At 36.1% G+C, this 27,841-nt stretch overlaps 5 protein-coding genes and 1 pseudogene across 6 annotated transcripts; all 6 read left to right on the top strand.

Annotated features, from left to right (window-relative positions):
- The first annotated feature begins 167 nt into the window (after positions 1 to 167).
- BNAC05G01050D (uncharacterized calcium-binding protein At1g02270) lies at positions 168 to 3,210 on the top strand. Its single transcript, XM_013842380.3, has 11 exons — positions 168 to 487; positions 568 to 654; positions 733 to 837; positions 919 to 1,024; positions 1,243 to 1,463; positions 1,545 to 1,621; positions 1,709 to 1,817; positions 1,929 to 2,060; positions 2,257 to 2,367; positions 2,583 to 2,690; positions 2,805 to 3,210. Exons 1-11 carry the CDS (start codon positions 308 to 310, stop codon positions 3,039 to 3,041), a joined length of 1,473 nt encoding a protein of 490 aa, XP_013697834.2. The 5' UTR covers positions 168 to 307; the 3' UTR covers positions 3,042 to 3,210.
- Positions 3,211 to 6,583: 3,373 nt separating this feature from the next.
- On the top strand, positions 6,584 to 7,253 carry LOC106398042 (NAC domain-containing protein 5-like). The gene is made up of 2 exons (XM_048757658.1): positions 6,584 to 6,851; positions 6,958 to 7,253. The coding sequence occupies exons 1-2, from the start codon at positions 6,695 to 6,697 to the stop codon at positions 7,251 to 7,253; spliced, it is 453 nt and encodes a 150-aa protein (XP_048613615.1). The 5' UTR covers positions 6,584 to 6,694.
- A 77-nt stretch (positions 7,254 to 7,330) lies between these two features.
- LOC125587374 lies at positions 7,331 to 10,155 on the top strand (annotated as a pseudogene).
- A 278-nt stretch (positions 10,156 to 10,433) lies between these two features.
- On the top strand, positions 10,434 to 12,527 carry LOC125575371 (NAC domain-containing protein 5-like). Its single transcript, XM_048757657.1, has 2 exons — positions 10,434 to 11,848; positions 11,965 to 12,527. The coding sequence occupies exons 1-2, from the start codon at positions 11,689 to 11,691 to the stop codon at positions 12,267 to 12,269; spliced, it is 465 nt and encodes a 154-aa protein (XP_048613614.1). The 5' UTR covers positions 10,434 to 11,688; the 3' UTR covers positions 12,270 to 12,527.
- On the top strand, positions 12,413 to 14,126 carry LOC106398043 (loricrin). The gene is made up of 2 exons (XM_022703320.2): positions 12,413 to 12,769; positions 12,911 to 14,126. The coding sequence occupies exons 1-2, from the start codon at positions 12,413 to 12,415 to the stop codon at positions 13,127 to 13,129; spliced, it is 576 nt and encodes a 191-aa protein (XP_022559041.2). The 3' UTR covers positions 13,130 to 14,126.
- Positions 14,127 to 20,856: 6,730 nt separating this feature from the next.
- On the top strand, positions 20,857 to 27,259 carry LOC106397508 (NAC domain-containing protein 5-like). Of its 2 annotated transcripts, XM_048757656.1 has the most exons (6): positions 20,857 to 21,031; positions 25,804 to 25,944; positions 26,022 to 26,281; positions 26,371 to 26,583; positions 26,670 to 26,770; positions 26,856 to 27,259. In XM_048757656.1, exons 1-6 carry the CDS (start codon positions 21,016 to 21,018, stop codon positions 26,857 to 26,859), a joined length of 735 nt encoding a protein of 244 aa, XP_048613613.1. In that variant the 5' UTR covers positions 20,857 to 21,015; the 3' UTR covers positions 26,860 to 27,259. The 2 variants fall into 2 exon arrangements, with proteins under 2 accessions (XP_048613613.1, XP_048613612.1); XM_048757655.1 differs by having other exon boundaries at positions 26,670 to 27,259.
- Positions 27,260 to 27,841: the final 582 nt, after the last annotated feature.

Genomic DNA, 27,841 nt, shown 5'->3' with positions numbered 1-27,841 from the left:
AAATTGCTAGTAATTGAGAATGAAATTAAATGGATCACCTTACAAATTGGTTTGTTTTTAAAAATAAAAAATAAATCGAAATGCGTGTTTTATGTGGTTGTATACACGAATAAGTATTTTTTTTTTTGTAATATATATAGGAGGAAACCCACCGGTTCACGTAAAGTCTCGTATATATATATATATATATGTTAAATTAATTAAATAAATAAATAAATAAATAAAACAAGAAGGTGCCAAAAAAACAAAAGAGACGATATAAATCTGGAAAAAAAAACCCCTTGGGAAATCGAAAGAGGCCACCCAAATGCAAAGCTATCACAATCGAAGCAGGAGGAGGCTCAGCAGCACCACCATTGTTCAACGGTCCAGATTCATCCTCCCTTGTTTCTCATCGTCGCCACTCTCCCTCTTCGTCGTCCTCGCCGCCGCCGTTCCTTTTCCGATCTACTTCTCCGGCAGAAACAACAAGGCGGCTTCAACTATGGTGCGTCGTCTTGATTTTTTCTTTCTTTGATTTGATTGTTTTTTCTAATTGGTGTGAGATTCGATGAATGATTTGTGCAGAGAGTGAACTCGAACATAGATTCGACGAATATAACGTGTACCACTTTCAACGTATTGGCTCCCATTTACAAACGCGTTGATCAACAGGTAATTGAGTTTTGAATTTTATCTGATTGTAATTGAATTTGAATTTATTATTTATCTAATTGGATTTTGTGTGTACAGAATCAGAGCATTCGTGAGAGCCATTTTCGCGCGCTTTGGTTCACTCGGAACCAAAAGATTTTGGATTTATTACTCAATCAACGCTCTTCAGTCATTTCTCTCCAGGTAATAAGCGTTTATAAATACATTTGTTTCTTTTTTTTTTTTTGTAGAAAGTCAGAGTTGACTCTTTTTGTATGTTGATAGGAAGTTTGGGTGGGGAATGAGGAGCTTGTGAACATGTACCACGACCGCCTTGCCTCTGCTGGCTACACTACTTTCCAGCTTGCTAGAACCAACGCTCGTGGCGATGGTATGTAAAATTTTTTTCGATTTTATGATTGAAACTCTAGTTATTATGAGTCAAAAAGGATATGTGGTTGTTGCTGAATTGTTCTAACGTTTTAACTTCACTGTCCAAAGTCATTAGAAAACCTTAAGAGGCTTGAGATGCCTTCACTGTACAGTGTCTGGTGTTCCAAATTCAGAGTTTCTCCTTCTGATTTGTGGACTTGAATTTCTTTTTGGCAGGTCTTTTAACTGCAATCCATAAGGACTACTTTAAGCTTGTTAATTACCGGGAGCTGCTCTTTAACGATTTTGGGGACCGTGTTGCTCAGCTCTTACATGTCAAATCTATTGTTCCTTTCCCGCTAAATGAGAACCAAGATGTTCAGCAAGAGGTTCTTATAGTCAACACTCATCTCTTGTTCCCACATGATTCTAGTTTGTCTCTTGCAAGATTGCATCAGGTTCGTCACCCCTTTTTTGTAGTTTTGCTTCTTCCTTTGTTCATGATTTTCTGATTTGATCGTCACTGCTTCTCTTGACAGGTTTACAAAATTCTCGAATATCTGGAAGCTTACCAAAAGGAAAACAAACTTACCCACATGCCCATTATCCTCTGCGGGTGAGCTTCTTGTCTTAAAGAGTATTTGAAATTGTTTCCCTCCACCAGTATAATCTTGATGACTTTGAATTATTGATTCTATTTCAGTGACTGGAATGGAAGCAAGCGTGGGCATGTGTACAAGTTCTTGAGATCTCAAGGGTTCATATCATCATACGATGTTGCTCATCAGTATACGGATAGTGATGCTCATAGGGTTAGAAAGCTCTTACAAACCTTTTTTCTCCATCCTCACTCTTATTGAAACATGATCCATGTTGTAAAACACACATACCTAACCGTTTTTCTTCTTCTTATATATCTTCAGTGGGTTAGCCATAGAAACCACAGGGGAAACATATGCGGAGTTGATTTCATATGGCTCTGTAACCCTACTAGCAGCAATTCAAGAAAACCATTGAGAACGAGTTGGGTAGAAGCTGTTTTCAGCATTATCAAGGTGAAGATTAAATCCCCCTTCACTTTGCAAATTTTCAGAAACAAAGAATGTTAATCACTTTAAATCTTTAAAAAATACTTTATGATTCGAACAACAATCTTTTTTATGTCATAGTTGATTCTTTCTAGATTTAGTTTTTTCTTCCAACAGATATTTCACATTTCCTTTTGCTATAACTTTGATTTCTCTTTTCTAGTATCAAGTCCAGAAAGCTTCCATAGCTGAAGACAAGGCCTTTGCTTTTCTTGGGGAGAATAATCACAGTGATTCATTAACTTACTCTGGCTTTTGCCAAGCACTTCAAAAGGTAACTTTAGTTTCTTTACGAGATAAAACTCAACTATCCAAAAATGCTGCCAAAAAGTCTAAAAAGATGCTTATTGTTCAACTTTTCTGGAGAGTCTTTTTGATCAAATGGAGATTTAAGTGAACATATGTTAAAGGGTCAAATAAGGTTCCTTTCAGATTTTCTACAATATGAACAGCTGCAATAAAACTCTGAGAGTGGACTTACTGTTGCAGGTAAATCTAACAGGTATGCCTCATGGACTTAGCTTCCAAGAGACAAAAGAGCTGTGGGATCGAGCGGATGTTGATGGAAATGGTGTCTTCGACTATGAAGAACTTAAGGTATAATTAAATATTAAACCAATTGGCACATAACGAAAATCTCAAACCGATTAAATGTTTCTTTGCTTCAAACGTCAATGAAGAGTCTAAATGTATGTGGTTATGTATTGTCAGAAAATGTGGAACATGACAGTGATGGTTCAATCTGAAAACTGCAAAGGGAGCATGATGGAGAGTAAGAAAGAAGAAGGAGAAGATAAGGAAGAAGAAGAAGCGATTGGACTGAAAGTGAAGAAAGCTGTTTTGTTCCCGGAAGAAGCAGAGAAAGGAATGTGGCCGGAGAATTACAATCTCTCCGATCATGCTTGTCTCACCGTACAGTTCTCACCGGTGAAAGTGCTCTGTAGTTAAGTTTTGTTTGGCTCTTGTACATGTAAAGAAGCAATGTGATTTGAGATGTGCAACACAAGAAATTTTACAAACCTATTAAAGTTTGTATAGTTTTGAGACAAGGTTTTGAGCCTTTGTAGCATCACTCTGGTTTCAGACAAATTAAAGAGTGTGCTTTTTTTATTGGATCGACGACACTCTTCAGTTAACTAAAAAGTAAGTAGAAGTGTATAAGGGGGTTTAATACGTTCATATAGAAAAAGTACAATTAGCTGGATTTAAAGTTGAACTATTTACAGTGCCGTGCAACAAGCAATGTTTAGTTTCTACTAGGGATGTTAATATTAGCCCTTTGAAACCGTTTGTAGCCCTCACACTTATTTACGTAACAGGATTTAAAAAGGGCCGGTCATAATAGGTCTAGGGTTTAAATCTTAACCCTTTAATTTTGATCTACAAAATTATTATACAGTATATAAATATATACTGAAATTTTAAATTTGTTACATAATGCAAAATATAATTTTTCCGTAAAATTTCAAAAACAAAAAAAATCAAATCTTTCTGCCAAAACGGAAAATCAAGTTTTAGCTAAAACAGAAAATCGAGTTTTCCCGCCAAAAACTAAAAATCGAGTTTTTCTCCCACAACTAAGAATCAAGTTTTCCCGCAAAAAAACGAAAACTGAGTTACGAAAAGTGAGTTTTTCTCGCCAAAAACTAAAAATCGAATATTCGAGCCAAAACCACAAAATCAAGTTTTCCCGTCAAAACAGAGAAATTGACTTCTCAAGCCAAAACCACAAAACCGAGTTTTTTGGTCAAAAACTGAAAAATGAATTTTTTCGCCAAAACCACAAAATCAAATTTCCCGTAAAACCGAAAAAACTCAATTTTAAGTTATGGCGGGAAAACTCGATCTTGCGGTTTTGGCGGGAATCCCCAATTGTGATTTTTTCCGAAAAATCTGACTGTTTGTTTTTGGCGGGAAAAACTCGGGTTTGCGATTTTGGCGGGAAAACTTGAGTTTGTGATTTTGGCGAGAAAACTCGGGTTTGTGGTTTTGGCAGGAAAACTCATTTTCCGGTTTTGGCGGGAAAAAACCAATTTTTCGGTTTTGGCAGAAAAACTTGATTTTGTGGTTTTGGCAGGAAAACTTGATTTTGCGGTTTTGGCGGGAAACTCGATTTTGCAGTTTTGGCGAAAAAAACTTGATTTTCTGGTTTTGGCGAGAAAACTCGATTTTGTGGCTTTGGTGGAAAAAATCAAATTAGGTTTTGGCGGAAAAAAAAAACAATTTTTGTTTTTGACGGAAAAACTTTATTCTTAGTTGTGGGGTAAAAATTCGATTTTGCGATTTTGGCAGAAAAACTTTTGATTTTGATGCTCAACAAATTGGAGGAAATAATCATATCATATCTTAATTTTTCTAATTTTATCTTTAAAATTTAAGAACAAAAAAATGAAATATTTTTTTTCAATTAAATGGGCTAACTAGGCATGGGCGTTCGGGTACCCGTTGGCGTCCGAATCGGGGTTTTTGGATTTTTGTATTTTCGGGTTTACGCTCCTAGGTCCCATAATAAAATTTTATTAATATGGGCCGGGTTCGGATAATAACACTTCGGGTTCGGTTCAAAATTGTATTGCGTCTTAAAACCCATAAAGTAATCATATATCGTACGGGTTCGGGTTATATCGGTTCGGTTCGGATATAACCGAAGTAAAAAAACAAAAAACTTGAAGCAAAACATAAATAAAAACATCTAAATTAAATAAAAATTAATCTATCACACATAAAATTGATAAAATAACAATTAAATGTTAAATCAAGCATGAAAACAAACATAATTTGTAAACAATATGTATTGTCTTATAGAGAGTAAACTTTTATATTTCAATGATCAAATTATAAAATACTTATTTATAACTAATTGTGTACTTAAATTATTTATTAAAATTTTAATATTTATTGTTATATATCATATTACCACAAATATTGAATTTAATAATTGAAATACTTATATATATATTAAAATATTTATATTAACTATTAATTTCGGATTTTCGGGTTACCATTTCGGGTTCGGTTAATAACACTTCGGATTCAGATATTTTTTGTACCACCCTACAAGACCCGTTCGGGTATTTTTACATTTCGGGTCAGATAACGGGTCGGATTTTTCGGTTCGAATTCGGTTCAGATTTTAGGTTCCGGATTTTATGCCCAGGCCTAGGGCTAACCCTGATACTAACCCTAACACTTGATTATAATAAAATTAAAATAGGACTAGACTTATAATAAACAAAGAGAGTTGAGTTCCTGCAGTTAACGTCCCAAGTTTCTACGCACTTTTGTAATTCAATATCATAGTATCCACATCTGTATCTCAAATGAACTTTTAGAAATCATACAAAATCCTCAAAAAAAGTTTTTGAACAAAGGCTTAATCCTCAAGTCTCTTAACCATTTTGAAAAGTGATTTAATTATATAACTTTAACATAATAAATGTGACTACATCTAAAAGATAAATAGAATAAAAATGTTATATATTCTACTAAAATAGAGGCACTAAAAAATATAATCATAATAGGACTAGTTCATTAATTAACATATTTGATTATTTACATTAATCAATCAAATATATAACATTTATAAAAAAAAGATTAATAGTTCATAAATATATTACTAATAAATCAATTTTAACTATAAGTTAAAATTTTAGTTTAGTTATAAAAAATCTATTGAGGAAAAACTTATAAAATGAAAAAAACACCAAAAAATCCAAAACACACCATAGATCTAATGATATAAGTACGGATTAAGCGGATCTAACGGTTCAATTCATATGTTTGAATTGTAAAAATAGATTAAAAATGGTTTTGCTATTGTTATTATAATGTAATACCAGAATGGGACACTATAGCAAGAAAATAAATTACACTAAAATGCACCATCTGATTGGAGTTGACCTTAGAATTCCTCCCCACCACTTGCTTCCATTCGGTAACATTAGTAGTATTCAGTATTCACATTGAATCCGAATATGCCAATTCCTTTTGCCCTTTTATATTATGGGATAATTGCTTTTGTTTATTATTATTAGTTATATATATCTAAAAAACAAATAATAAAATAATGGTTATAGACATTCTGGTTCTATAACTGAGGCGCCTTCGACGAAGCTTCTTGTCTTGTATATACAGACGTGGCCCGTGGATAACTTGTTGTTATCACTGTATCTATCTTGTCAAAAAGAGAACCGACTCGTCGACTATAACGCTACTTTAAAAAGATAACGGTAACGCTACTTCAAACATGCCGAAGAAGAATGTATATCAAAAATATATATGTTCCAATGTTTAGTGGAAATTAAAATTGTAGATATTGCAACTTGCAAATTCAGTTTTCACTCTTTTAGTTATTATTAAAAGTTAAAAAGAGATCTTAAGGATGCAACGTGTTTGCCATTGCACGTACGTCACAGTTATTTGACTATTATTATTTGAAATTTGTAAATATCGACAGACCATTATTGTATATAAATATGGAACCTTTTCCGTCTTTTCTCCTACGATTAATTTGCAAATCCACAAATGGAGAAAAAAGCTACCAGCTGCATATTTTGATTTTGTTTTTTTTTTTCCTTGGACTCAACGTCTTTCGTCGCAAAATGGTGGATCCGCCAGTGGGTTACAGATTCCATCCGACGGACGAGGAGATAGTGGGAGATTACGTGAGGCCGAAGAACTTCGAGAGTAACACGAGCCGTGTAGATGAAGTCATGAGCACAGTCGATATATATGAATTCGACCCTTGGGAGTTACCTTGTAAGTGTGTCTTAACACTGTTGTATACTTGTATTCAATCATATATATATATATATATCTGGCTAGTTTCTGATTCGAGTGATTTTTCACTAACTGTTGTATCCAGACAAGTCGAGGATCAACTCGACAGATGAGGTTTGGTACTTCTTTGGTTGTAAGAAGGACCAACATAACAGAGGAGAGAGACAGAGCAGGAGAACCAAGTCTGGTTTCTGGAAGAAAACTGGACCTACTATGGGTATCATGCGAAAGAGAGGTAATCGCGAGAAGATTGGTGAGAAAAGGGTTTTCGTGTTTCAGTACAGTAAGATTCTTGGTGGGCCGTCGAAACCCAAATCCGATTGGGTTATGCACGAATATGTCGCTACCTTCTTGTCTCCTGACTCTCATAATCAGGTATAAATGGTTCTTTCTCAAGTTGGTTGTTGATTTGATTGATTTTTTTTTTTTTTGTTTTATTTGGTTTTGTAGTACAGACGATGATGATGATGATGAAATATACAGTGTGTAAAGTAATGTTCAAGGGTGACGAGAGAGTTTTATCTTCTTCTTCTTCTTCTTCCTCTTTTGCTGGTCAAATTCAGCATCATCATCTCTCTTTGATCCCTCATGTGAACAGCAATAATTCTGGAGGACTGAGTACAGAGACAGAGGTGGTAGGTCACTTCACAACCATCTCTTTCTGTGTTCTTCCCTTTCTCATGAGTCTTCGTTTGAATTACAGGATCCACGTCAGTTTACTGGCTTTCCTCATTTGGAGGAAGAAACTCAGTTCGAGGATGAAATGCTCAGGGTTTTCAACAATCTTCCAACTGATGATTGGAACAGTTTGTTCAGTAATGATAGAGGAACAGGGGAATACTATATTTATGCAAGAGGACCGCAACGATTACAGACCTAAAATGTCACTCACCGGTGTTTTCATTGATCATAGCGACGATGACAGTGATTCTGATTCCAAATCTTCAACAACAACAACAACAGTAAGCATCATTTTACTATGGTGATCCTCTGTTTTCACCTCAATAAAGCTAACGTTTTGTATTTCATAATGACAGGGCTCCATTAAAACTTCGAGCACTTGTGTTACTTTTGGTTTCTCAAATCATCTCATAGACCTGCCAGAATCTCCTTCCAGCTCAACTATTGAGTCAGGGTCGGTAACTCAAGAGGTAAGCTTTTATTAGTAATTTCTCTTTCTCTGATACTAACAATTCCTGACACTGATTATAGCACTGCTTATTTGATATGTTATTCAAGGTGAGCAATGCTCTGGGAGCCAATAGTGCTATATCCGAGAAGAAGATGAGTCCTTGTGATGATGATGCACAAGTAAGTGAGATCGGAGGTGATCAAATGGGTCAAGAGATGGTGATCAAGCACAAAAGAGCTGGTTTCATTTACAGGATGATACAAAAATTCGCCAAGAAAATCAAGCTATGTTCTTCTGTCTCAAGAATATGATGCACCAGTCAATGAGATCAATTAAGAATACATTTGGTAATTTCCATGTATGAGTTCAGTTATGTCTATCTTGTTTTGTAACTATTTTCGTATTTTTAATGTATGTCCTAATCTCATATATAAAAGTGAATTTGCTATCAGAAAATGGTTATAGAAGACAAATATGTATGTCAGACACCGCTAACAAAATTGTCAAACTATCTCAATCAATTCCTTCTCATATGGGCCTAAATAAATCCGCGCAACAAATATTTCAGTCGTGATTATAATATCAAAAGTACTTGTCTACATCATCTTGATATTTAATAAGTCCGAACACAATAAGATTAATGAAAAAGTTGCTAACTTTTGTTCTTTTTACCGATTTTTTTTGGGTTCGTTTATAGTATCGTTTGTAAAGCAAATGATTTTAATATTTATTTGAGTAAATGCTTTAAGTTCTGTTCGTTTGGTTGCCGCAGGTTTCAGCGTCAGCGACAGCGTCAATGAGGATATTTATTGTTCGTTTCACAGACGCTGACGCTGACGCTGCCGCTGCCGCATACTATATCGCGGCCGCAGATTTTATCGGCGTCAGCCGCAGAACGCGGCATTCGGACGCGGCATCAGACGCAGGACGCGTCAGACGCAGTTTCCTACGTCAACGAAACGAATAAGAGTTGACGCAGAATGCTGCCGCTGCCACCGATACCTGCGGCAACCAAACGAACAGCCCTATAGTAGTCGGATTAAATATAAATGCATTTGGCACAGAGTAGAAAAACCGCTACAGTTGACGAAAAAAAAAAAAAACCTCTGCAATAATATTTCTATAAAATAAAATGTGTGTAAAGAAGAGTTTGCTGATGCTTTCACGTGTGACCCAATCTGATCGCATGTTTTAGATTTGGTCGTTGTTTGGTGTTTCTGACACATTACTGGGCCCGGCTTCGACGCACTAGGCAAAGACAATGATTTCCTTAAAGTTGTCTATGATTCGAGACTTCAGTTGTGTTTGGTCCCTACACGTGTCCATTTTCTCCCACTAAAAAACCGCCGGATTCACAAGTGTAAACACGTTACATGTTTAATAGCCTTGAGTTTTTTTGTCAAACTCACAGCTATCTTGTTACGTCTGCTATATTTTTTTTATCATTTTCAGTTTTTTTTTTTCAAAAATAAAGTTATAATAGCAATCGTTAGTATGATATAAGCCGGTCTTGTAAGGTAAGAGACAAAATAGCTGTGAGATCGGGCTGATATTGATGGAAATGGTGTCTTCGAATATGAAGAACTTAAGGTATAACTAAAATAAACCAATTGGCACAAAACGAAAACCTCAAACCGACTAAATGTTTTTTTTTGCTTAGAATGTCAATGAAGAGTCTGACGTCTACGATTATGTATTGTCAGAAAATGTGGAACATGACAGTGATGGTTCAGTCTGAAAACTGCAAAGAGGGCACGATGGAGAGTAAGAAAGAAGAGGATAAGGAAGAGGCGGTTGGACTGAAAGTGAAGAAAGCGGTTTTGTTTCCGCAAGAAGCACAGAAAGGAATGTGGCCGGAGAATACTATTTTCCATTTTGAAATTACAATTCTAGTAATTTTCATTTTGCAACAAGCAATGGTTATGTTTCTTTTCTTTTACACAGCTTTGTAAATCAATTTTCATAGTACCGACATTTGTGTAATTTGAAGAGAACAAACAAATTAATAGTTAACCCAATTATGAGTCAAGGATATACTATTTTTCCATTTTGAAACTGCACTTCTAGTAATTTTTATTTTGCAACAAGCAATGCTTATGTTTCTTTTTACACACCTTTGTAATACAATTTTCATAGTACCGGCATCTGAATAATTTGTTAAGAGATATACTATTTTTCAGAGAACAAACAAATAGTTAAGCCAATTATGAACTCAAGGATATACTATTTTTCCATTTTGAAATTGCACTTCTAGTAATTTTCATTAATTCATATCAAATTCTTACGTTTTAACGATTCTGAAAAGTTGTTTAATTATATAATATTAACATAATTAATACGAGTAAATCAGGGTTCAAGCATTTAGCTATGATTATTGAATCAGAATATTGTTAAGTCGACGTGTTTTTTGTATTATGACCATTTGATCACATCTGCATTGATTATTCTACTGACATACACTTCAATTTTAGAGAATCAGGTAAACGAAAAGATTTTAATTTTATTAATATTACGAAGTAACACACTGTTTTCTTTTATTTTAATATTCACGTTGAATGCGTCCGCCAATCTCCTTATCCCTTTATTATTCTGGTTCCTTCTGTTTATTACTCCCTCCGTTTCATATTAAGTGTCTGTTTTAGAGAATTTTTTTCGTTACAAAATAAGTGTCGTTTTCGATTTTCAATGCAAAATTTATTTTTCTATTGGTTGAAATATGGTTAGGTGTATAGGTAATAGTATTTTTTATAGGAAATGTACAAAATTAATTGTTTCTTTAATCCGTGTGGCGAAACCTAAAACGACACTCAGAATGAAACATAGAGAATAGTATTTACTACTCCCTCTGTTTTTAAAAGATGCATATTCTAAACTTTTCACATGTATTAAGAAAACTCATTAAATATGCATTGTTTTTTGTGAATAACAATTTTTCATAATTTTTAGCCAATAGAAATTCAATAAACACCATTAATTTTTTTGAAACTTACAATTTTTCATAAAATCATACATTGAAAAAGTAAAAAATGTATCTTTTTGAAACAATTTTTTTTTCAGAACATACGTCTTTTAGGAACGGAAGGAGTATTTAGTATCTGTTCAAATGCTACATTCTCCAGGATCTTTGTTTAACCTACGGGTACGCGCCTTCGAGGAAGCTTCATCGTATCTACACATGTTTTCTTTAATCTTCACAGGGATCAGAAGACGTTAACATCACTGTATTTTCATCTTAGGTGCGAGAATAACTTTGCTGTGTCACATGACGAGCGCGCAACAATTATTATATCAAAAGTGATCTTTGGAAGAAATTGTGGATTCCACCAATTCCCTTTCCCCCGGCCGTCTTATTTTTATTAATAAAAGGAAAAAGTCGTAAACGTTACACGTGTCAAATTACCTATGTACCGCAAGGGATAAACGTCACAAACTCACAATACATCATCAGTATGAGCAGCTCTTTCATGCTTCTTAGACAAAATAATAATATTTGAAATTTTAGAGTTGCCAGTAGTTTTTTAATATAAAACCCCCTATCGTCTTGCTCATACACACAATGTAAAACTAATCGAAACAGCGAACGACAACAGATAAAGAAGCTCCTCTGCTCTGCTTCATATTTTTTTCTTAGTTCCTTTTTCTTTTGGTTTTTGATCTGAAACTTTTAGCCTTGTTGTGAAGAAAATGGTGGATCCGCATCCCGTGGGTTTCAGATTCTGTCCGACCGACGAGGAGATCTTCAACCCTTACCTCAAGTCGAAGAATATGGATGGTAACACGAGTCATGTAGATGAAGTCATTAGCACAGTCGACATCTATAGCTTCGATCCCTCGGAGTTAGCTTGTAAGTTTTACCGACTACTTCACACAGTTGTATCGAAACACCGGCTAGTTTCTGATATTATTAATGCGTTTTAAACATCGGGCTTTTTTTTGTGTTAATTTGTTGTTATTTCTCAGCCCAGTCGAGCTGGACGAGGAAGGAGACGGACAATGTTTTGTATTTCTTCTGTCCGAAGGAGAACAGATATAACAGAGGAGAGAGACAGAGCAGGAAAACCAAGTCTGGTTCTTGGAAGAAAACCGGAGTTACAACGAATATCATGCGAAAGAGAGGAGATTGCGAGAAGATTGGTGAGAAAAGGGTCTTTGTGTTTCAGTACAGTAAGATTTTTGGTGGAACGAAACTCAAGTCCGATTGGGTTATGCATGAATATGTCGCTACGTTCGTGTCTCCTACTCAGGTAACATTTGGTTGCTCGTAGTCGTAAATGCATATTCTCTGTTGATTGGCCCATTTTTGGGCTGCGTTTGTGATTGGATGCTGAGTTGATTAATTTTCTGTTTTTTCTTGGTCATATTTGATTTGGTACAGACCCCGATGGTGACATATACACTATGTAAAGTAATGTTTAAGGGTGACGCCAGTGATTTACCCTCTTCTTCTGCTGCTCCTGCTGGTGGTGGCGGCGGCCGTGGTTGTGATGGTGGTTGTGATGGTGGTGGTGGTGGTTGTGATGGCGGTGGTGGCGGCGGTGGTTGTGGTGGTGGTGGCGGCAGTGGTTGTGGTGGTGGTGGCGGCGGTGACGGTGGTGGTTGTGATGGTGGTGGCGGCGGTGACGGTGGTGCTGGCGATGGTGGTTGTGGCTGCGGTGGTGGTGGTGGTTGTGATGGTTGTGGTGGCGGTGGTGGTGAATTTGAGCATACTCACTCCCTCATCATTCCTATGAACAACCCTGGTGGAGGGATGAGTGCAGAGGCAGAGGTAGGTCTATCTCAAAAAGAAAGAAAAAAATAACGAAATTTTCTTTAATATCATAGTCTGATGATGGTCAAAGAAAGTTCAAAATATTAGTCATATAGGATCTGACCAACGACCTCGTTCGTGTTCTTCCCTTTCTTTCAGAGATCTTCGTCTGAATTACACAACCCGCGTCAGTTTAGTGGCTTTCTTCATTTGGAGGAAGAGACTCAGATGGAGGATGCCATTCGCAGGGCTATCAACAGCCTTTCACCTCATGATTTAAACTGTTTGCTCAATAATGATTATGATGATGAGGAACAGGGGAACACTCAAGAGGTGAGCTTTTATTATTTCTCTTTCCTAGACACTTACCATTCATAATACTTATATTGTTAGCACTCACAGCATGTTTGCCTTCTTTGATATGATTCAAAGTGAGCAATGCTCCGGGAACCAATATTGATACATCCGAGAAGAAGAAGATGAACCCCGTATGATGATGCACAAGGAAGTAAGTAAGACCGGAGTCAAAAGAGCTGGTTTCATTCACAGGTTGATACAAAGATTCGTCAAGAAAATCAAGCTATGTTCTTCTATCTCAAGAACATGATACCACTAAAAATGAGATCGATTAAGAGTACCTTTTACAATTTCCAAGTATGAGTTATGTCTATCTTGTAACTTTTTCGTATTGTATGCATATCCACTACATCTAAAAAAGTGAATTTGTGATCAGAAGGTGGCAATACAAGACAAACTTGTGTTATTTCAATTGATACAACTCTAATCAAAGACGTACCAATCAACCTCCACTCATCTGTGGCCCTAACTAATCTCCACACATACACACAAAAAAAAACTGCCTGTCAACCTTGCTAAAAATAAATCATTTAACAAAAAATGACAAGTCTTTTTAAAAAATGGAAATTCAAAAAGCTAAGTTCAAGTATTGAGAGAGATTGTGAGCTCAAAACTTATGAAAGCATGAAACGTTCACAATATTTTTTTTTAAGTATATTGAAAAAGAGCTAGGAAAAATATATTTCTAAATTTGTTCAAACAAGAATTTGCATCAAGCAGCCATTTTCTTGAAGCAGTTGAAACTTGAAACTGGTTGAGCCTTTGTCTAAAAGGAAGAGTCGTGTTAGTTCTAATGATCCCACGTGGCCCGATTAAATGGCATATTTAGATTCGCTCGTTGTGAGCATTCAAAACATTCCTGGCCCACTGACTTCACTGTTCCGTACATATTTTATAGGAAGATGGCAAAGAAAGTATTTCCCTTCCAGTTGGCAACTAAAATGATTTCCTTATATAAAACTGTTTTTTTTTTCTGGTCAAATTTCTTAAAGTTGTCTAAAATTCGAGTTCGTCCTTGTGTTTTGTCCGTGCATGTTTGTTTTCTGACTGAGGTAACATATATATATATATATATATATTTTTTTTTTTTTTTAATTAACAGAGGTAGCATATATGTAAACGTTACCCTTTTTAACAGCCCCCAGTTATTTGATGAGAAGAAGAACAATGATATTAAGAGTTAGTCGTTCCATTGTCCAAAAAAAAAAAAATAGTCTTTCCGTAACATTTTTATAGTGTTAATAGAAGACTTTTTTCTCAAAAAAACATTTTTATAGTGTATGGCTGTATGCATGTGTTTAGTAATAGGAATAGAAGTTCTATATCGGGTATTAAAAAAAATATTAGTAATATATAAGATAGAAATACCAATTTTCTTATCACGAATGGGTGAATCTGTGATAAGAGAAATTGTTCCATAAGACCAGGGCCTTTCTAAAAAAATATTGTTCCAGCAAAATTGTATCATCCAACCCACAGAATATCAAACTTGTCCAATCCTCTTTAACGTTGCAATCAACGTCTACTCCTCCGGTCCTCCTAAACCCCACAGACAAGAAAATTACAGGTTTCAACAAAAAGGAAACAAGATTAAAATAAAATCAGAGTGCTTAATTTTACTAATTTCTTACACCAATTTTTTTTACTAATTTCAAGAATCCCTTTACGTCCACATCATATGTTTGGTTGTCGTGTAAGTCCAAATCCCATATTAAACTACTGGTAGCTTTTTATTTTCCTTCCTCTATATAATAGCATATGTATAGAAATACTTGAACAATAATTTCTCATAGTAACAATAAATACTCTAGAAATCCAACTGATTAATCTATAATAATTTTACAGAATTGTTTGTTGATTGTTTGCCCTGCAGCCCTATTATCTTAAATAACAAACGAAAAAACTAAATTAAATTTTGTGGATAACAGTATCTACTTCACTCTACTTTATGTATATACTGTTATGTCATGCAATATACTGATAAAAAGTACTTGTATGCATGCAGCTATCTACTATCCAAATGAGTGGAATAGAAATATATAAAAAATATATAAATGTATATATTCTTTTTCCGTATCTTCTGCACATATTATTTGCTAACAAGTAATTGTATTTTTTTTTGATAATCCAGGTATCCGGACCTCTCACTTAGTCCGACTATCCCACCGCGTCCAACCGGAACTGGCGAAGAAAGTCCTGGAGACCAAACGGAAACCATGTTAAATCCGCTGTGACCGGGGTTCGAACTCGTGATGGCGGACACCTCAGCCGAGGTTCCTTTACCACCAGACCACGAGACCCGGTCAAGTAATTGTATTTATGATTAAATAAATTGTTAGATGTAAAAAGGTTTTATCATTTCACTTTAATTGCTTCCACTAGCTTTGTCTTATAAACAAAAGTCATGGTCCACCTCTTTTTGACTCTCCTTCATCAATGTGAGTCATAATTCATCATCTCTTAAAGATTTTTATGTCTGTGAAACTTTGATACATAATAATATATTTTGTCAATGTCATAGAGTCTCTTTTAGTGTCCATCATATAGATGCAAATATATAACATGCAACCTTGATGTTTAAGTTCAAACCCCTTTTAAAAATATTATTGCTAACTTTTACTCCTTCCCATTTGAGGCTTAATGGAATGAGCTGTAATAACTCTCTTTCTTTTTTTTTTCCAGAAGTCACACATGCGTGACTTTTGATTATAATACTGAAAACTGTGTTAGAAATGTTATCTCTCACTCTAAGTTTACATATAGGTGGGTATATGCTTTCTTAATTTGTGTCAATTTATTGTGTATTGGTTTAGAAAAGTAAAAGAAAACTTAGTATTGGTATCTAAATCTACCTATCTAAATCCATATGAGATATAGACTGGTGTCGTTAATAGGTTTTAGAAAACGCATAACTAGAACGAAATCTTAAGACAATCTTGTAACAGGACACGAGATAACTGAACCCAAAAAAAGAAGGAAAACAAAAGGAGTTATATACTGTTCAATATGGCAAAACCGAACTGTACCGAACCGAACCAAACCAAAATAGATAATATGGTTTGGATTTGGTATATACCATACAAACCGAATGGATATGATTTTTAAAAAACCGTAGGATTTGGATATGTTTCGGTATATAACCGATAAAACCGAATAAACCGAATAAAACCGATCAAAAATAGAAACATGTAAATATGTATATATTTTATAACAACGTATGAAAATCATAAGTTAATTTTTTTGCTAATAAGTATTACCATATTTTTTACAGTAATAAAATAGTCCTCATTTGTAAAACACATGAACTATAATTAAATAACAATTCATCGCAAACATGCTTCTTATTTTCTTAGCATTCTTTTGATATTTTTGCTTTAATTTAGCATTGACTAAATTGAAATAACGATTATAAATTTGATGATAATAATTAGTGGAAATTCTTCACAATTTTTTTTATCTATAAACGAATAGAGTTTTGTGTTTAATAGAAGAAACATGACTTTGATGAACGCTAAATATGAAAAAATATAATAACTTATTTTTTGTGCTTTGTGCTTCTATTTTATTTTCTGTTTTTTATTTTTATTATCAAAATTTTGAGCTTTGATTTTAATTATAGATTTTATTATTTTATTAGATGATAGAAACATTTTTATTTTTGCTCTTTTATTTAATCTTATAATATTTTTAATAAATGAATGTGTTGACAACAAGACTCTAAAATTCATATAATATGATCCCAAAATAAAGAATTATGTTTTTTGGTATAAAACCGAATAAACCGAAAACCGACGGTATATAAACCGAACCGAACCGAAGTAAATATGGATTTAGAATGGTAGTTATATTTTACTAACCGAAATACCAACAAACCGAAAAAACCGAACCGAAACCGAACCGATATCCGGATTGAACACTCCTATACATACATATGGGAGGGAGCCAGCTGCCGACCCCTCCTTATACATCTGAACACACCCTAACTGGACGAAATAAAAATAATAATTTAAATATACCGTACGATGTTTTGATCAAAATACAAAACCGCAAGCCTTGGAACCTAAGAGCATGATCAACCCTAACAACCCAAATGGGTCTGTTAATGTTTTTTTAGTAATTAATGATGGCTAAGAGTTCGTAATTAAGAAACACTTATTTTTAAAGCTCCAATGGGAGGTTCTTAATTTAGGGTTCTTAAAAATTAAATATTTATTTAATTCAAATTTTTTAAAGATAAAATTTATTTATTCAATCAAAAATATTTTAAACATAGAATTAAAAAATATTACAACCAAGATTAGTGAAATAAACGAGAATAATTTGAAAGCTTGATCAAATTTTTCCTCTCTTCTTGAGCACCTGAAGCAATGGCAAAGTTCTCGAAAGCTTGATCAAATTTTTGATCCAAATATTGATCAAAATATTGATTAAAACTTTCATCATCTACTCTCTCAAAATTGTTATGAGAAGAAGATGCCATATATGTGGAAAAAAGGAGATGGTGTTGGTGTTTGGGACTAGACAAAGGAGATGGTGTTTGTATTTGGGACTAGAGAAAGGAGATGGTGTTGTTGTTTGGGACTATACAAATGAGATGGTGTTGTTGTTTGTGCCGTTTGTTAGAGATGAGACGAGAGAAGAGGGTAATGAGAGAAGATGCGATTGTTTGTGCTATCTTGAGTTGGTAATGAGAGAATATGAGATTGTGAATACAAGTTCTGAGCAATACAACATATATATATAGAAAACCCATATTATCTCCTGACAAAACCCATACAATCTCGTGACCAAAACCTATACAAACTGTCCCACAAGCCGTGACACAAACAGACAAGACTCCAACAAGACGCTTCACACAATCCGTGACACAAACAGACAAGACGCTACAAACCGTGACACAAGTGACATGCCATAGCTCGTCCGTGACAAGCCTCTTCATTCCCGTGACGAACCGGTTTCTGATCAATTGAAGAAGCCTGCAAAGACACCGTGAAGGAATCAGTAAGTAGAGCAAGAAAACAGAGAGTTGAGACAACAAATTGAAACAGAGACAACACATTTATATCATCCATAAGTAGAACACGAGACAACACATTCAGACAACAATTTCAAACAGAGACTTGACCTAAACTTAAACTAAGTTTAGGCAACATAACTTGAGACAACTTAAACTAACTTGAGACTACTTTGACACAACTTAAACTAACTTAAACGAACTTGAGTATCCAATCTTAAGACATCAATTCGGAAATCAGCTTTTTCTTCAACGCTTCTTCATAGTCGGCAAGCGGTTCTTGCTTTGCAATAAGACTTTCCAGAAGCTTCATCCTCGACATCCTCTCTTTCATGGCAAAATCCTCCTTCTTGATGCTCCACATGGTATCAAACTCAGCCGCCGCCTTCAACTCTGCCTTGGTCTTTTGCTTAGTAAGACCCTTTGAAGCCTTCACGCCCGGGGGGCGAGCCGTTGCTTGATCATTGTTGGTTTTAGTGGCTTGCGAGGTCGATGAATGTGCGGCATCGTCACACTTCCTCCTCTTAGAGCTTCTCTCGCTTTTAGAAGTTGAAAGCTCGCACCATTTCTGGTCATTGCGGAGCTCTTTCCACGCGTGCTCGAGCGTGAATTTCTTCTGGTGGTTGTTGAAGAAGATTTCATGAGCAAGCTTCAACACATCATTTTCATTCTGACCGCTGCTCTTCTCTCTGGTTGCCGCTTCATACGCGCCACAAAATTTTCCCACCTGATCATTGATCTTGTGCCAACGGTTCTTGCAGTGGGCATGCTCCCTCACTTCACTACCGACGACCTTCTGACTTGCAGCAAAGTATGCGGCGATTCGCTTCCAGAAGGCACCAGACTTCTGCTCATTCCCCACAACGGGGTCTTTGCTCGTGTTTAACCACGAGCTGATGAGCAGAATGTCATCAGGCGGTGTCCATCCTCTGCGTTCTTTACGTTCTGCGGGAGAGTCTTCAGGCACATGCGAATCTTCACTTCGTTGAGTGCCAAATAGAGGCACTTGTGATGAAGATACTTCGCCTGTATCTTGTCCAAAACTGAAGACTACCTCTTGCTGGCAATTTAGAAGGTCAACAAATTTTGCATTGTTGTTTTTATATGGATAGGAGTCCATAAGAGAAGAGAAGAAGGAAGAGAAAGCAAGCACGAAGAGGAGAAGGAAGAGAAAGCGAGCATGAAGAGAAGAGAAGATGGAGATGATAACCAAGGTTTACAAATGATAAGATAGAGAAGAATGAGATTTCTTTAATAGAGGAGAAGAGACAAACTACCAACCATACGGACTTGACAGATATCTATAACACATTGAAGACAAACAAAGCATCGATTTCTATCTTAACTTAACTACCACAACCTACCAAATCAACTTCTATTTAATACCTAATCTAACACTAACTAAAGCATTTATTGTCTCAGTTCAAGCATAACCAGTTTCAGAAGCAATTAATCAAACGCGCAGAAGAGAGTTCAATGTTACCTGTATTGCTTTGAAGCCTCTTCTTGGTTTGAAGCCTCCTTCAATCTCTTCTTGGTTTGAAGCCTCCTTCAATCTCATATCAAAAGACAAACACAATTAATATATTACAACACAAGAGATGAAAAGCAAAAGCAAACACATAATTTACTTATTAAATTTAACTAAATCATTATTCAATCTCATGAATCTAGAACACAACCGAACAAAGAGATGATACGAACTGAACCGTTCAATCTAGAACACAACAGAAACCATTATTCAATCTCATTATTCAAACTAAACCGTTCTTCCAACTCATGAATCTAGATCATTGAACCAATCCAGTAAACGAGAAGCTACTCAACTAATACGACCTGAAACACGTAGAAATGATGATCGAACCTTTAGTTTGAAGAGAAGATCAATTATCTCTGAAGCCTCTCTTCAATGGCCTCTCATCTGCAATTGAAGAACACACACATAAGGTACATATCTTCAGAGAATACCAACAAGAGCATAATCTAACACATGCATAAACCTTTTGATTGGATCTGACCAAATAGCTTGATTCAAACAAAACCCATAAAATCTCAGAGCTTTACCTTTCGATTTAAATGAGCAGCAACCGTCGATTTGCTTTGTCCTCGACGAGATCCACCGCCGATTTGCTTCGTCGGCGAGGAGAGAAACCCACGATTTTCTTTGTTTCGTCGAGGAAAGGAACCGCCGCTTCGATTCGACTCAGCGACAGCCGATGATTTTCGTCGACGTCGAAGAGAGACATGGCCTTTTTGCTTCATCGTCACGGAGAACACACGAGATTCTCTCCTTTCTCTCCGCTTCATCGACTAGGAAACGAAAGGTTTCGTGAAAGTGGAAGAGAGATGTTTTCTTTCTCCCCTCGTTTTCTCCTCCAACGTGATAAACAGGTGACGCGTGTCCAACAAGAGGCGTCGCTTCTGATGCTTAATTAAGCGGCGTTGCTAATGTTAATTTTCTTTTTTCATTTTTTTTAACCGTTAATTGCATTAAGAGCCCCCTAAGCCACGACCGTTAATCATGGTCTAAGCGTATCTACTAAGTTTATCTTACACGATTTAATTTATTTAATTTTATACAGTATAATTTTAGAATCGCCGCGTAGAATACAGCTCTTTTGATATTTATTATTTTTCTTTGGTAGTATAACGGGCCATCCACGCCACAGTTAAAAATTAACGGTAAATGTTAATTTGTTTGTGTTACCAAAAAAAAAAAAGAAGAAGAAGAAAGACAATATGTTATAAATAACGCAACTCACTTCGTCTTTCTCTCCTCCCCACTTAACTTGCAGAACAGCAACAATGGAGAAAGCTCTCTTCCGATCATCTTTCTTTTTTTAATACTTTGTTTTCGTTTTAAGCTAAACTCGTTTGTCCCCTACTCAAAAAAATGGAAAATCGAGTGGGTTTTGTTGAAAGTTAAACTTGATTTGGATCACATTTTGGGCTAATAATTTACTAATCATTTTAGTCCAAACTTAGTCCAATATCTAGAATCATCCTCCACCTCCTTAGAATAAAAATTTAGATATTCTCATAGAATTATCTAGATAATTATAATAAAAAAATCTTAGATATTATGGTAGAATTCTCTAGATTTATGATTAAAATATGTAAGATATTTTGTATTTTGGAGGCTATAAATACCTCCACTCTCCTTTCATTTTGTATCACCAAGAAATAAACAAAGCTTGTAACAAGTAATAAAAATCTTCTTCTAAGTTATAAAATCTTTCTTCTTCACAAAATTTCTTTCTCTTCAAACACTTTAAACACTTTCTCCATCTTTATAAAACTTTTCATTCCAACAAAGTGGTATCAGAGCTACAAGTTCCTTTTGAATATGGCAAACAATGGTGTTCCCTTCCAAGTTCCATTGCTCACTAAGAGCAACTATGACAATTGGAGTCTTAGGATGATGGCTATCTTAGGAGCACATGATGTGTGGGAGATAGTCGAGAAAGGCTTCGTTGAACCGGAGAATGATGGTGGTTTATCTCAAACACAAAAGGATGGTTTGAGAGATTCAAGGAAGAGAGACAAGAAGGCTCTCTGTCTAATCCATCAAGGATTAGATGAAGATACATTTGAGAAGGTTGCTGGAGCAAAGACATCCAAAGAAGCATGGGAGAAGCTTCGGACATCTTACAAGGGCGCGGAACAAGTTAAGAAGGTACGTCTTCAAACTCTAAGAGGAGAATTTGAAGCATTACAAATGAAGGAAGGAGAACTCATCTCAGATTACTTCTCAAGAGTCTTGACGGTTACTAATAACCTAAAAAGAAATGGTGAGAAGTTAGATGAGGTGAGAATCATGGAGAAAGTTCTTAGATCATTGGATTCAAAATTCGAGCATATCGTCACCGTTATTGAAGAGACAAAAGACTTGGAGACTATGACGATGGAGCAACTTCTTGGATCACTACAAGCTTATGAAGAAAAGAAGAAGAAAAAAGAAGATATTGTGGAGCAAGTTCTCAAGATGAGAATTGATCACAAGGAAGAAAGTGGCCGAAATCATCCGAGACGTGGTGGTGGTCATTTTCGAGGACGAGGTCGTGGTGTAAATGGACGAGGTTGGAGACCATACGAAGACAACTTCAACCAAAGAGGAGAGAATTCATCAAGAGGTCGTGGAAGAGGAAACCCAAAATCAAGAGTTGAAGAGAAGTCCAACTATGTTGAAGAACGGCGTAAGGAAGAAGATATGCTGTTGATGGCTTACAAGAAGGATGAACCAAATGAGGTTCACAAGTGGTACCTTGATAGTGGTGCAAGCAACCACATGTGTGGAAATAAAAGCATGTTCGTGGAGCTTGATGAATCGGTGAAAACTGATGTGGCTTTAGGAGATGAATCGAAGATGGAAGTGAAAGGTAAAGGAAATATTCTCATCCGCTTAAAGAATGGAGATCATCAATTCATTTCCAACGTTTACTACATTCCAAGCATGAAGACCAACATCTTGAGCCTAGGACAACTCTTAGAGAAAGGTTATGACATTCGACTAAAAGATAATAGCCTTTCTTTAAGAGATAATGCAAATAATCTCATCACAAAGGTGCCAATGTCAAGCAATAGAATGTTTGTCCTAAACATTCAAAATGACATTGCACGATGTCTCAAGATGTGCTACAAGGAGGAATCTTGGCTTTGGCATCTTCGATTTGGTCATCTCAACTTCGGAGGCTTAGAGCTACTTTCCAAGAAAGAAATGGTGAGAGGATTACCTTGTATCAATCATCCAAATCAAGTGTGTGAAGGTTGCTTACTTGGAAAGCAATTCAAGATGAGTTTTCCAAAGGAGTCGGAGACAAGAGCAAGAAAACCACTAGAACTCATACATACAGATGTATGTGGGCCAATCAAACCAAGTTCACTTGGTAAGAGTAACTACTTTCTTCTCTTTATTGATGACTTTTCAAGAAAAACATGGGTTTATTTTTTGAATCAAAAATCAGAAGTGTTTGAAAATTTCAAAAAGTTCAAAGCCCATGTTGAGAAGGAAAGTGGTCTTAAGATCAAGTCCATGAGATCAGATCGAGGAGGAGAATTCATGTCCAAGGAGTTTCTGAAGTATTGTGAAGATAATGGCATTCGAAGACAGTTGACGGTGCCAAGAACCCCTCAACAAAATGGAGTAGCGGAAAGAAAGAATAGGACAATACTTGAGATGGCAAGAAGCATGCTCAAGAGTAAGAAGCTACCAAAGGAGTTGTGGGCAGAAGCAGTTGCTTGTGCGGTTTATATATCAAACCGTTCTCCAACAAAGAGTGTTTTAGAAAAAACACCACAAGAAGCTTGGAGCGGAAGGAAGCCTGGAGTCTCACACCTAAGAGTCTTTGGAAGCATTGCTCACGCTCATGTTCCAGACGAGAAGCGGAGCAAACTAGATGATAAAAGTGAGAAGTACATCTTCATTGGGTATGACGCTAACTCCAAAGGCTACAAGCTCTACAATCCTGAAACAAAGAAGACAATCATTAGTCGGAATGTCATCTTTGATGAAGAAGGAGAATGGGATTGGAGATCAAATAATGAAGACTACAACTTCTTTCCATCCTTTGAAGAAGAGAATGTGGAGCAACCGAGAGAAGAGCCAGCTACACCACCAACTTCACCAACAACAAGTTCTCAAGGAGATGAAAGCTCAAGTGAAAGGACTCCACGTTTTAGAAGTCTACAAGACATCTACGAGGTAACCGAAAATCAAGACAATCTTACTCTATTTTGTCTATTTGCGGATTGCGAGCCTATGAACTTTGAAGAAGCCCAAGAAAAGAAGTCATGGAGAAGTGCAATGGATGAGGAAATCAAGTCGATTCAAAAGAATGATACATGGGAGTTAGCTTCACTTCCAAATGGACACAAGGCAATTGGTGTGAAGTGGGTGTACAAGGCAAAGAAGAACTCTAAAGGAGAAGTTGAAAGGTACAAGGCAAGATTGGTGGCAAAAGGCTATAGTCAAAAAGCCGGGATCGACTATGATGAGGTATTTGCTCCAGTTGCTCGCTTAGAAACGGTTAGACTAATCATTTCATTGGCAGCACAAAAGAGTTGGAGGATACATCAAATGGATGTCAAATCAGCCTTCTTAAATGGAGACCTTGAGGAAGAAGTCTACATTGAGCAACCACAAGGCTACATGGTTGAAGGAGAAGAAGACAAAGTCTTGAGGCTGAAGAAGGCGCTTTATGGATTAAAGCAAGCACCAAGAGCATGGAACACTCGGATTGATAAGTACTTCAAGGAGAAAGGCTTCATCAAGTGTCCATATGAGCATGCACTTTATATCAAAACTCAAAACAATGATATATTGATTGCATGCTTATATGTTGATGACTTGATATTCACGGGCAACAATCCGATTATGTTTGAAGATTTCAAGATGGAGATGACAAAGGAGTTCGAGATGACCGACATTGGATTGATGTCATACTACCTTGGCATTGAAGTAAAGCAAGAAGAGAATAGAATCTTCATTACTCAAGAAGGCTATGCTAAAGAGGTGCTTAAGAAGTTCAAGATGGATGACTCAAATCCAGTTTGCACGCCAATGGAATGTGGAGTCAAGTTATCAAAGGAAGAAGAAGGAGAGAGTGTGGATCCAACACTTTTTAAGAGTTTGGTTGGAAGCTTACGATATCTAACATGCACAAGGCCCGACATCCTACACGCAGTTGGAGTTGTGAGTCGATACATGGAGCATCCAACAACAACTCATTTCAAGGCAGCCAAGAGGATCCTACGCTATATCAAAGGTACAATCAACTTTGGCTTGTATTACTCTATTTCTGACGATTACAAGCTTGTTGGATATAGCGATAGCGATTGGGGTGGAGACGTAGATGACCGGAAAAGCACAAGTGGCTTCGTGTTTTTCATTGGAGAAACCGCTTTCACATGGATGTCAAAGAAGCAACCAATTGTCACTCTTTCTACTTGTGAAGCGGAGTATGTGGCAGCTACTTCATGTGTTTGCCATGCCATTTGGTTACGAAACTTGCTAAAGGAGTTGAACCTACCACAAGAGGAGCCAACGAAGATTAACAGGTCGGCAATAGCATTGGCGAAGAATCCAGTCTTCCATGATCGGAGTAAGCACATCGATACTCGTTATCACTACATTAGAGAATGTGTTACCAAGATGGATGTGCAGTTAGAGTATGTGAAGACAAATGATCAAGTAGCTGATATCTTCACCAAGCCACTCAAGCGAGAAGACTTTATCAAGATGAGGAGTTTGCTAGGAGTAATCAAATCAAGTTTAAGAGGGGGTGTTGAAAGTTAAACTTGATTTGGATCACATTTTGGGCTAATAATTTACTAATCATTTTAGTCCAAACTTAGTCCAATATCTAGAATCATCCTCCACCTCCTTAGAATAAAAATCTAGATATTCTCATAGAATTATCTAGATAATTATAATAAAAAAATCTTAGATATTATGGTAGAATTCTCTAGATTTATGATTAAAATATGTAAGATATTTTGTATTTTGGAGGCTATAAATACCTCCACTCCCCTTTCATTTTGTATCACCAAGAAATAAACAAAGCTTGTAACAAGTAATAAAAATCTTCTTCTAAGTTATAAAATCTTTCTTCTTCACAAAATTTCTTTCTCTTCAAACACTTTAAACACTTTATCATCTTTATAAAACTTTTCATTCCAACAGGTTTCAGATTCATTCCTACGGACCAGGAGATCGTGGACTATTACATCAGGCTCAAAAACATCAGTGGTTCGGACACTAACCATGTCGATAAAGCCATTGGAGCAGTCGACATCTGTAGCTTCGATCCTTGGGAGTTACCTTGTAAGTCGTCTCAAAAGATGTTTGATTTCCACCGAACTTTTATATCGAATACTCCACTAATTAGTTTTCTGTCTTAGCCAAGTCACGGAGGGAATCGAGAGATCAGATTTGGTATTTCTTTTGTCGGAAGGACAACAGAGGAGAGAGACAGAGCAGAAAAACCAAGTCTGGTTTCTGGAAGAAAACTGGACCTACAATGGATATCTTCCAAAAGAGAGGAGATCGCGAGAAGATCGGTGAGAAAAGGGTTTTGGTGTTTCACTCGAGCTGTTCCAAATTGAAATCAGCTTGGGTCATGCACGAATACGTGGCTAGCTTCTTGCCTCCTACTGATCAGGTTAAGTTTCTTTTTTTTTCAAAACAAGTTTTGGCTTTCTCTTGTGATTAATTTCTGCTTTTGGGTCGTACGTATTTGATTTTGTGCAGATGACGTATACATTGTGTAAATTAAAGTTCAAGGGTGACGCCAGTGATTTACCTTCTTCTTCTGGTGCTGACGGCGGCGGCGATGGTGGTGGTGGTGGAGGTGACGGCGACGGCGGTGGTGGTGACGGTTGTGATGGTGGTGATGGTTGTGGCGGCGGTGGAGTTGATGAGCATAATCAATTTCTCATCACTCATAAATCTGGTGGATATGAGGTGGGGTCTCTATTTTTTTTTTTATTTCGGGCCAAGTCATAGAGAATCTGACAACGACTTCGTTTGTTTTCATGCCCCCTTTTCAGGGATTACAGGATCCAAGTCAGTTTAATGTTTCAACCGATGATTTCAACTGTTTTCTCAATTACAATGATGATGAGCAGCAGGGGAATACTATGTTTATGCAGTACGATCGTAACACTTACAGACCAAACTCTACTTTGTGCCAGTACTCAAAACATTTTGTTGCTTCTAATTTGATATGATTCAAGGTGAGCAAAAGCAGTCTTGATGCCTCCAAGGAGAATATGATGATGTACAAGGGACTGAGATGGGAGAGTACCATAAGAGGAAGTTTCTTTTACAGGAAAATCCGAAGATGCATCAAGAAAACTCTGGGACATACGTAGCATCAACCTGTACTCAAACGATCCTACTTAACCCCTACAAGATACATCAGATTCGTCAGAGTAAACGAATATTAATGTCGAATCAAAATGCTTATAGTATTAAAATGCTTATAGTATTAAATAATGTATAAAGTCTCTTTTAGTCTACTACATGTATACAAGTGCATGTTGTCATGCCGATGCTTATCGTTATTTTATCTACGATTTCTACGAAATTTCTTGTTGTTTTATTTGTCAAAGAAATTTCTAATTGATCGTATCCATCTTTTTGTTTTGCCGTAATTAATTAATGGACTATGAAGGTTAAACGGATCATTCATCATTTTCCAAATAGGTCAACAAATGAGAACACAAGCCCAAGAATATAGATACTTTCATACTCTCTTGGTAATACTACTACTACTACTACTACTACTGTCATATGATAATTGCACTAATTATATGAAAAATAAACGTCACCATGTGTCATTAGTTGATCAAAATCTAAAATGTCAACTTTGGAATCCTATTTGCCCTATTTCCTAATTAGAAGCAACGTAATCTTCTTTTCTTTTAAAGTTTTCAAAGTAACAACGTGACAAGGTAAAGAGACTTTGGGACAAGTTATTTTCTTGCTCATCTAGCTTGGCAGGATATATTTTTTTTAAGAATTTAGGAACAGAAAGTCTACCTCAAAATCAAAAGAAGGTAGATTTTATAGCCAGTTTTTATGACCCCCACGAAAGTAAGAAAACAACAAAATGCACAAAGGTATATAAAGATTGTCTAACAAGTGAGAAAACACTTCTCGATATTTAACGAAAGCCAAATTAAAAGTTTTAACCCCAAATTTTAATATATTTTTGTTA

Source organism: Brassica napus, chromosome C5 (assembly GCF_020379485.1).
Source record: "Brassica napus cultivar Da-Ae chromosome C5, Da-Ae, whole genome shotgun sequence".
Lineage (NCBI taxonomy): Eukaryota > Viridiplantae > Streptophyta > Magnoliopsida > Brassicales > Brassicaceae > Brassica > Brassica napus.
This window is presented reverse-complemented; position numbering and strand designations above follow the sequence as displayed.

What these genes read in the sequence shown, in the direction of transcription:
- BNAC05G01050D (XM_013842380.3), top strand. Translation starts at nt 308, where the DNA reads ATGCAAAGCTATCACAATCGAAGCAGGAGGAGGCTCAGCAGCACCACC. An exon ending in CTTCAGTCATTTCTCTCCAG is followed by an intron (nt 838 to 918) that starts GTAATAAGCGTT and finishes GTATGTTGATAG; the next exon opens with GAAGTTTGGGTGGGGAATGA. An exon ending in TCGACTATGAAGAACTTAAG is followed by an intron (nt 2,691 to 2,804) that starts GTATAATTAAAT and finishes ATGTATTGTCAG; the next exon opens with AAAATGTGGAACATGACAGT.
- LOC106398043 (XM_022703320.2), top strand. Translation starts at nt 12,413, where the DNA reads ATGTTTAAGGGTGACGCCAGTGATTTACCCTCTTCTTCTGCTGCTCCT. An exon ending in GGATGAGTGCAGAGGCAGAG is followed by an intron (nt 12,770 to 12,910) that starts GTAGGTCTATCT and finishes CCTTTCTTTCAG; the next exon opens with AGATCTTCGTCTGAATTACA.
- LOC106398042 (XM_048757658.1), top strand. Translation starts at nt 6,695, where the DNA reads ATGGTGGATCCGCCAGTGGGTTACAGATTCCATCCGACGGACGAGGAG. An exon ending in CGACCCTTGGGAGTTACCTT is followed by an intron (nt 6,852 to 6,957) that starts GTAAGTGTGTCT and finishes TGTTGTATCCAG; the next exon opens with ACAAGTCGAGGATCAACTCG.
- LOC106397508 (XM_048757655.1), top strand. An exon ending in CGATCCTTGGGAGTTACCTT is followed by an intron (nt 25,945 to 26,021) that starts GTAAGTCGTCTC and finishes TTTCTGTCTTAG; the next exon opens with CCAAGTCACGGAGGGAATCG. An exon ending in TCTTGCCTCCTACTGATCAG is followed by an intron (nt 26,282 to 26,370) that starts GTTAAGTTTCTT and finishes GATTTTGTGCAG; the next exon opens with ATGACGTATACATTGTGTAA.
- LOC125575371 (XM_048757657.1), top strand. Translation starts at nt 11,689, where the DNA reads ATGGTGGATCCGCATCCCGTGGGTTTCAGATTCTGTCCGACCGACGAG. An exon ending in CGATCCCTCGGAGTTAGCTT is followed by an intron (nt 11,849 to 11,964) that starts GTAAGTTTTACC and finishes GTTATTTCTCAG; the next exon opens with CCCAGTCGAGCTGGACGAGG.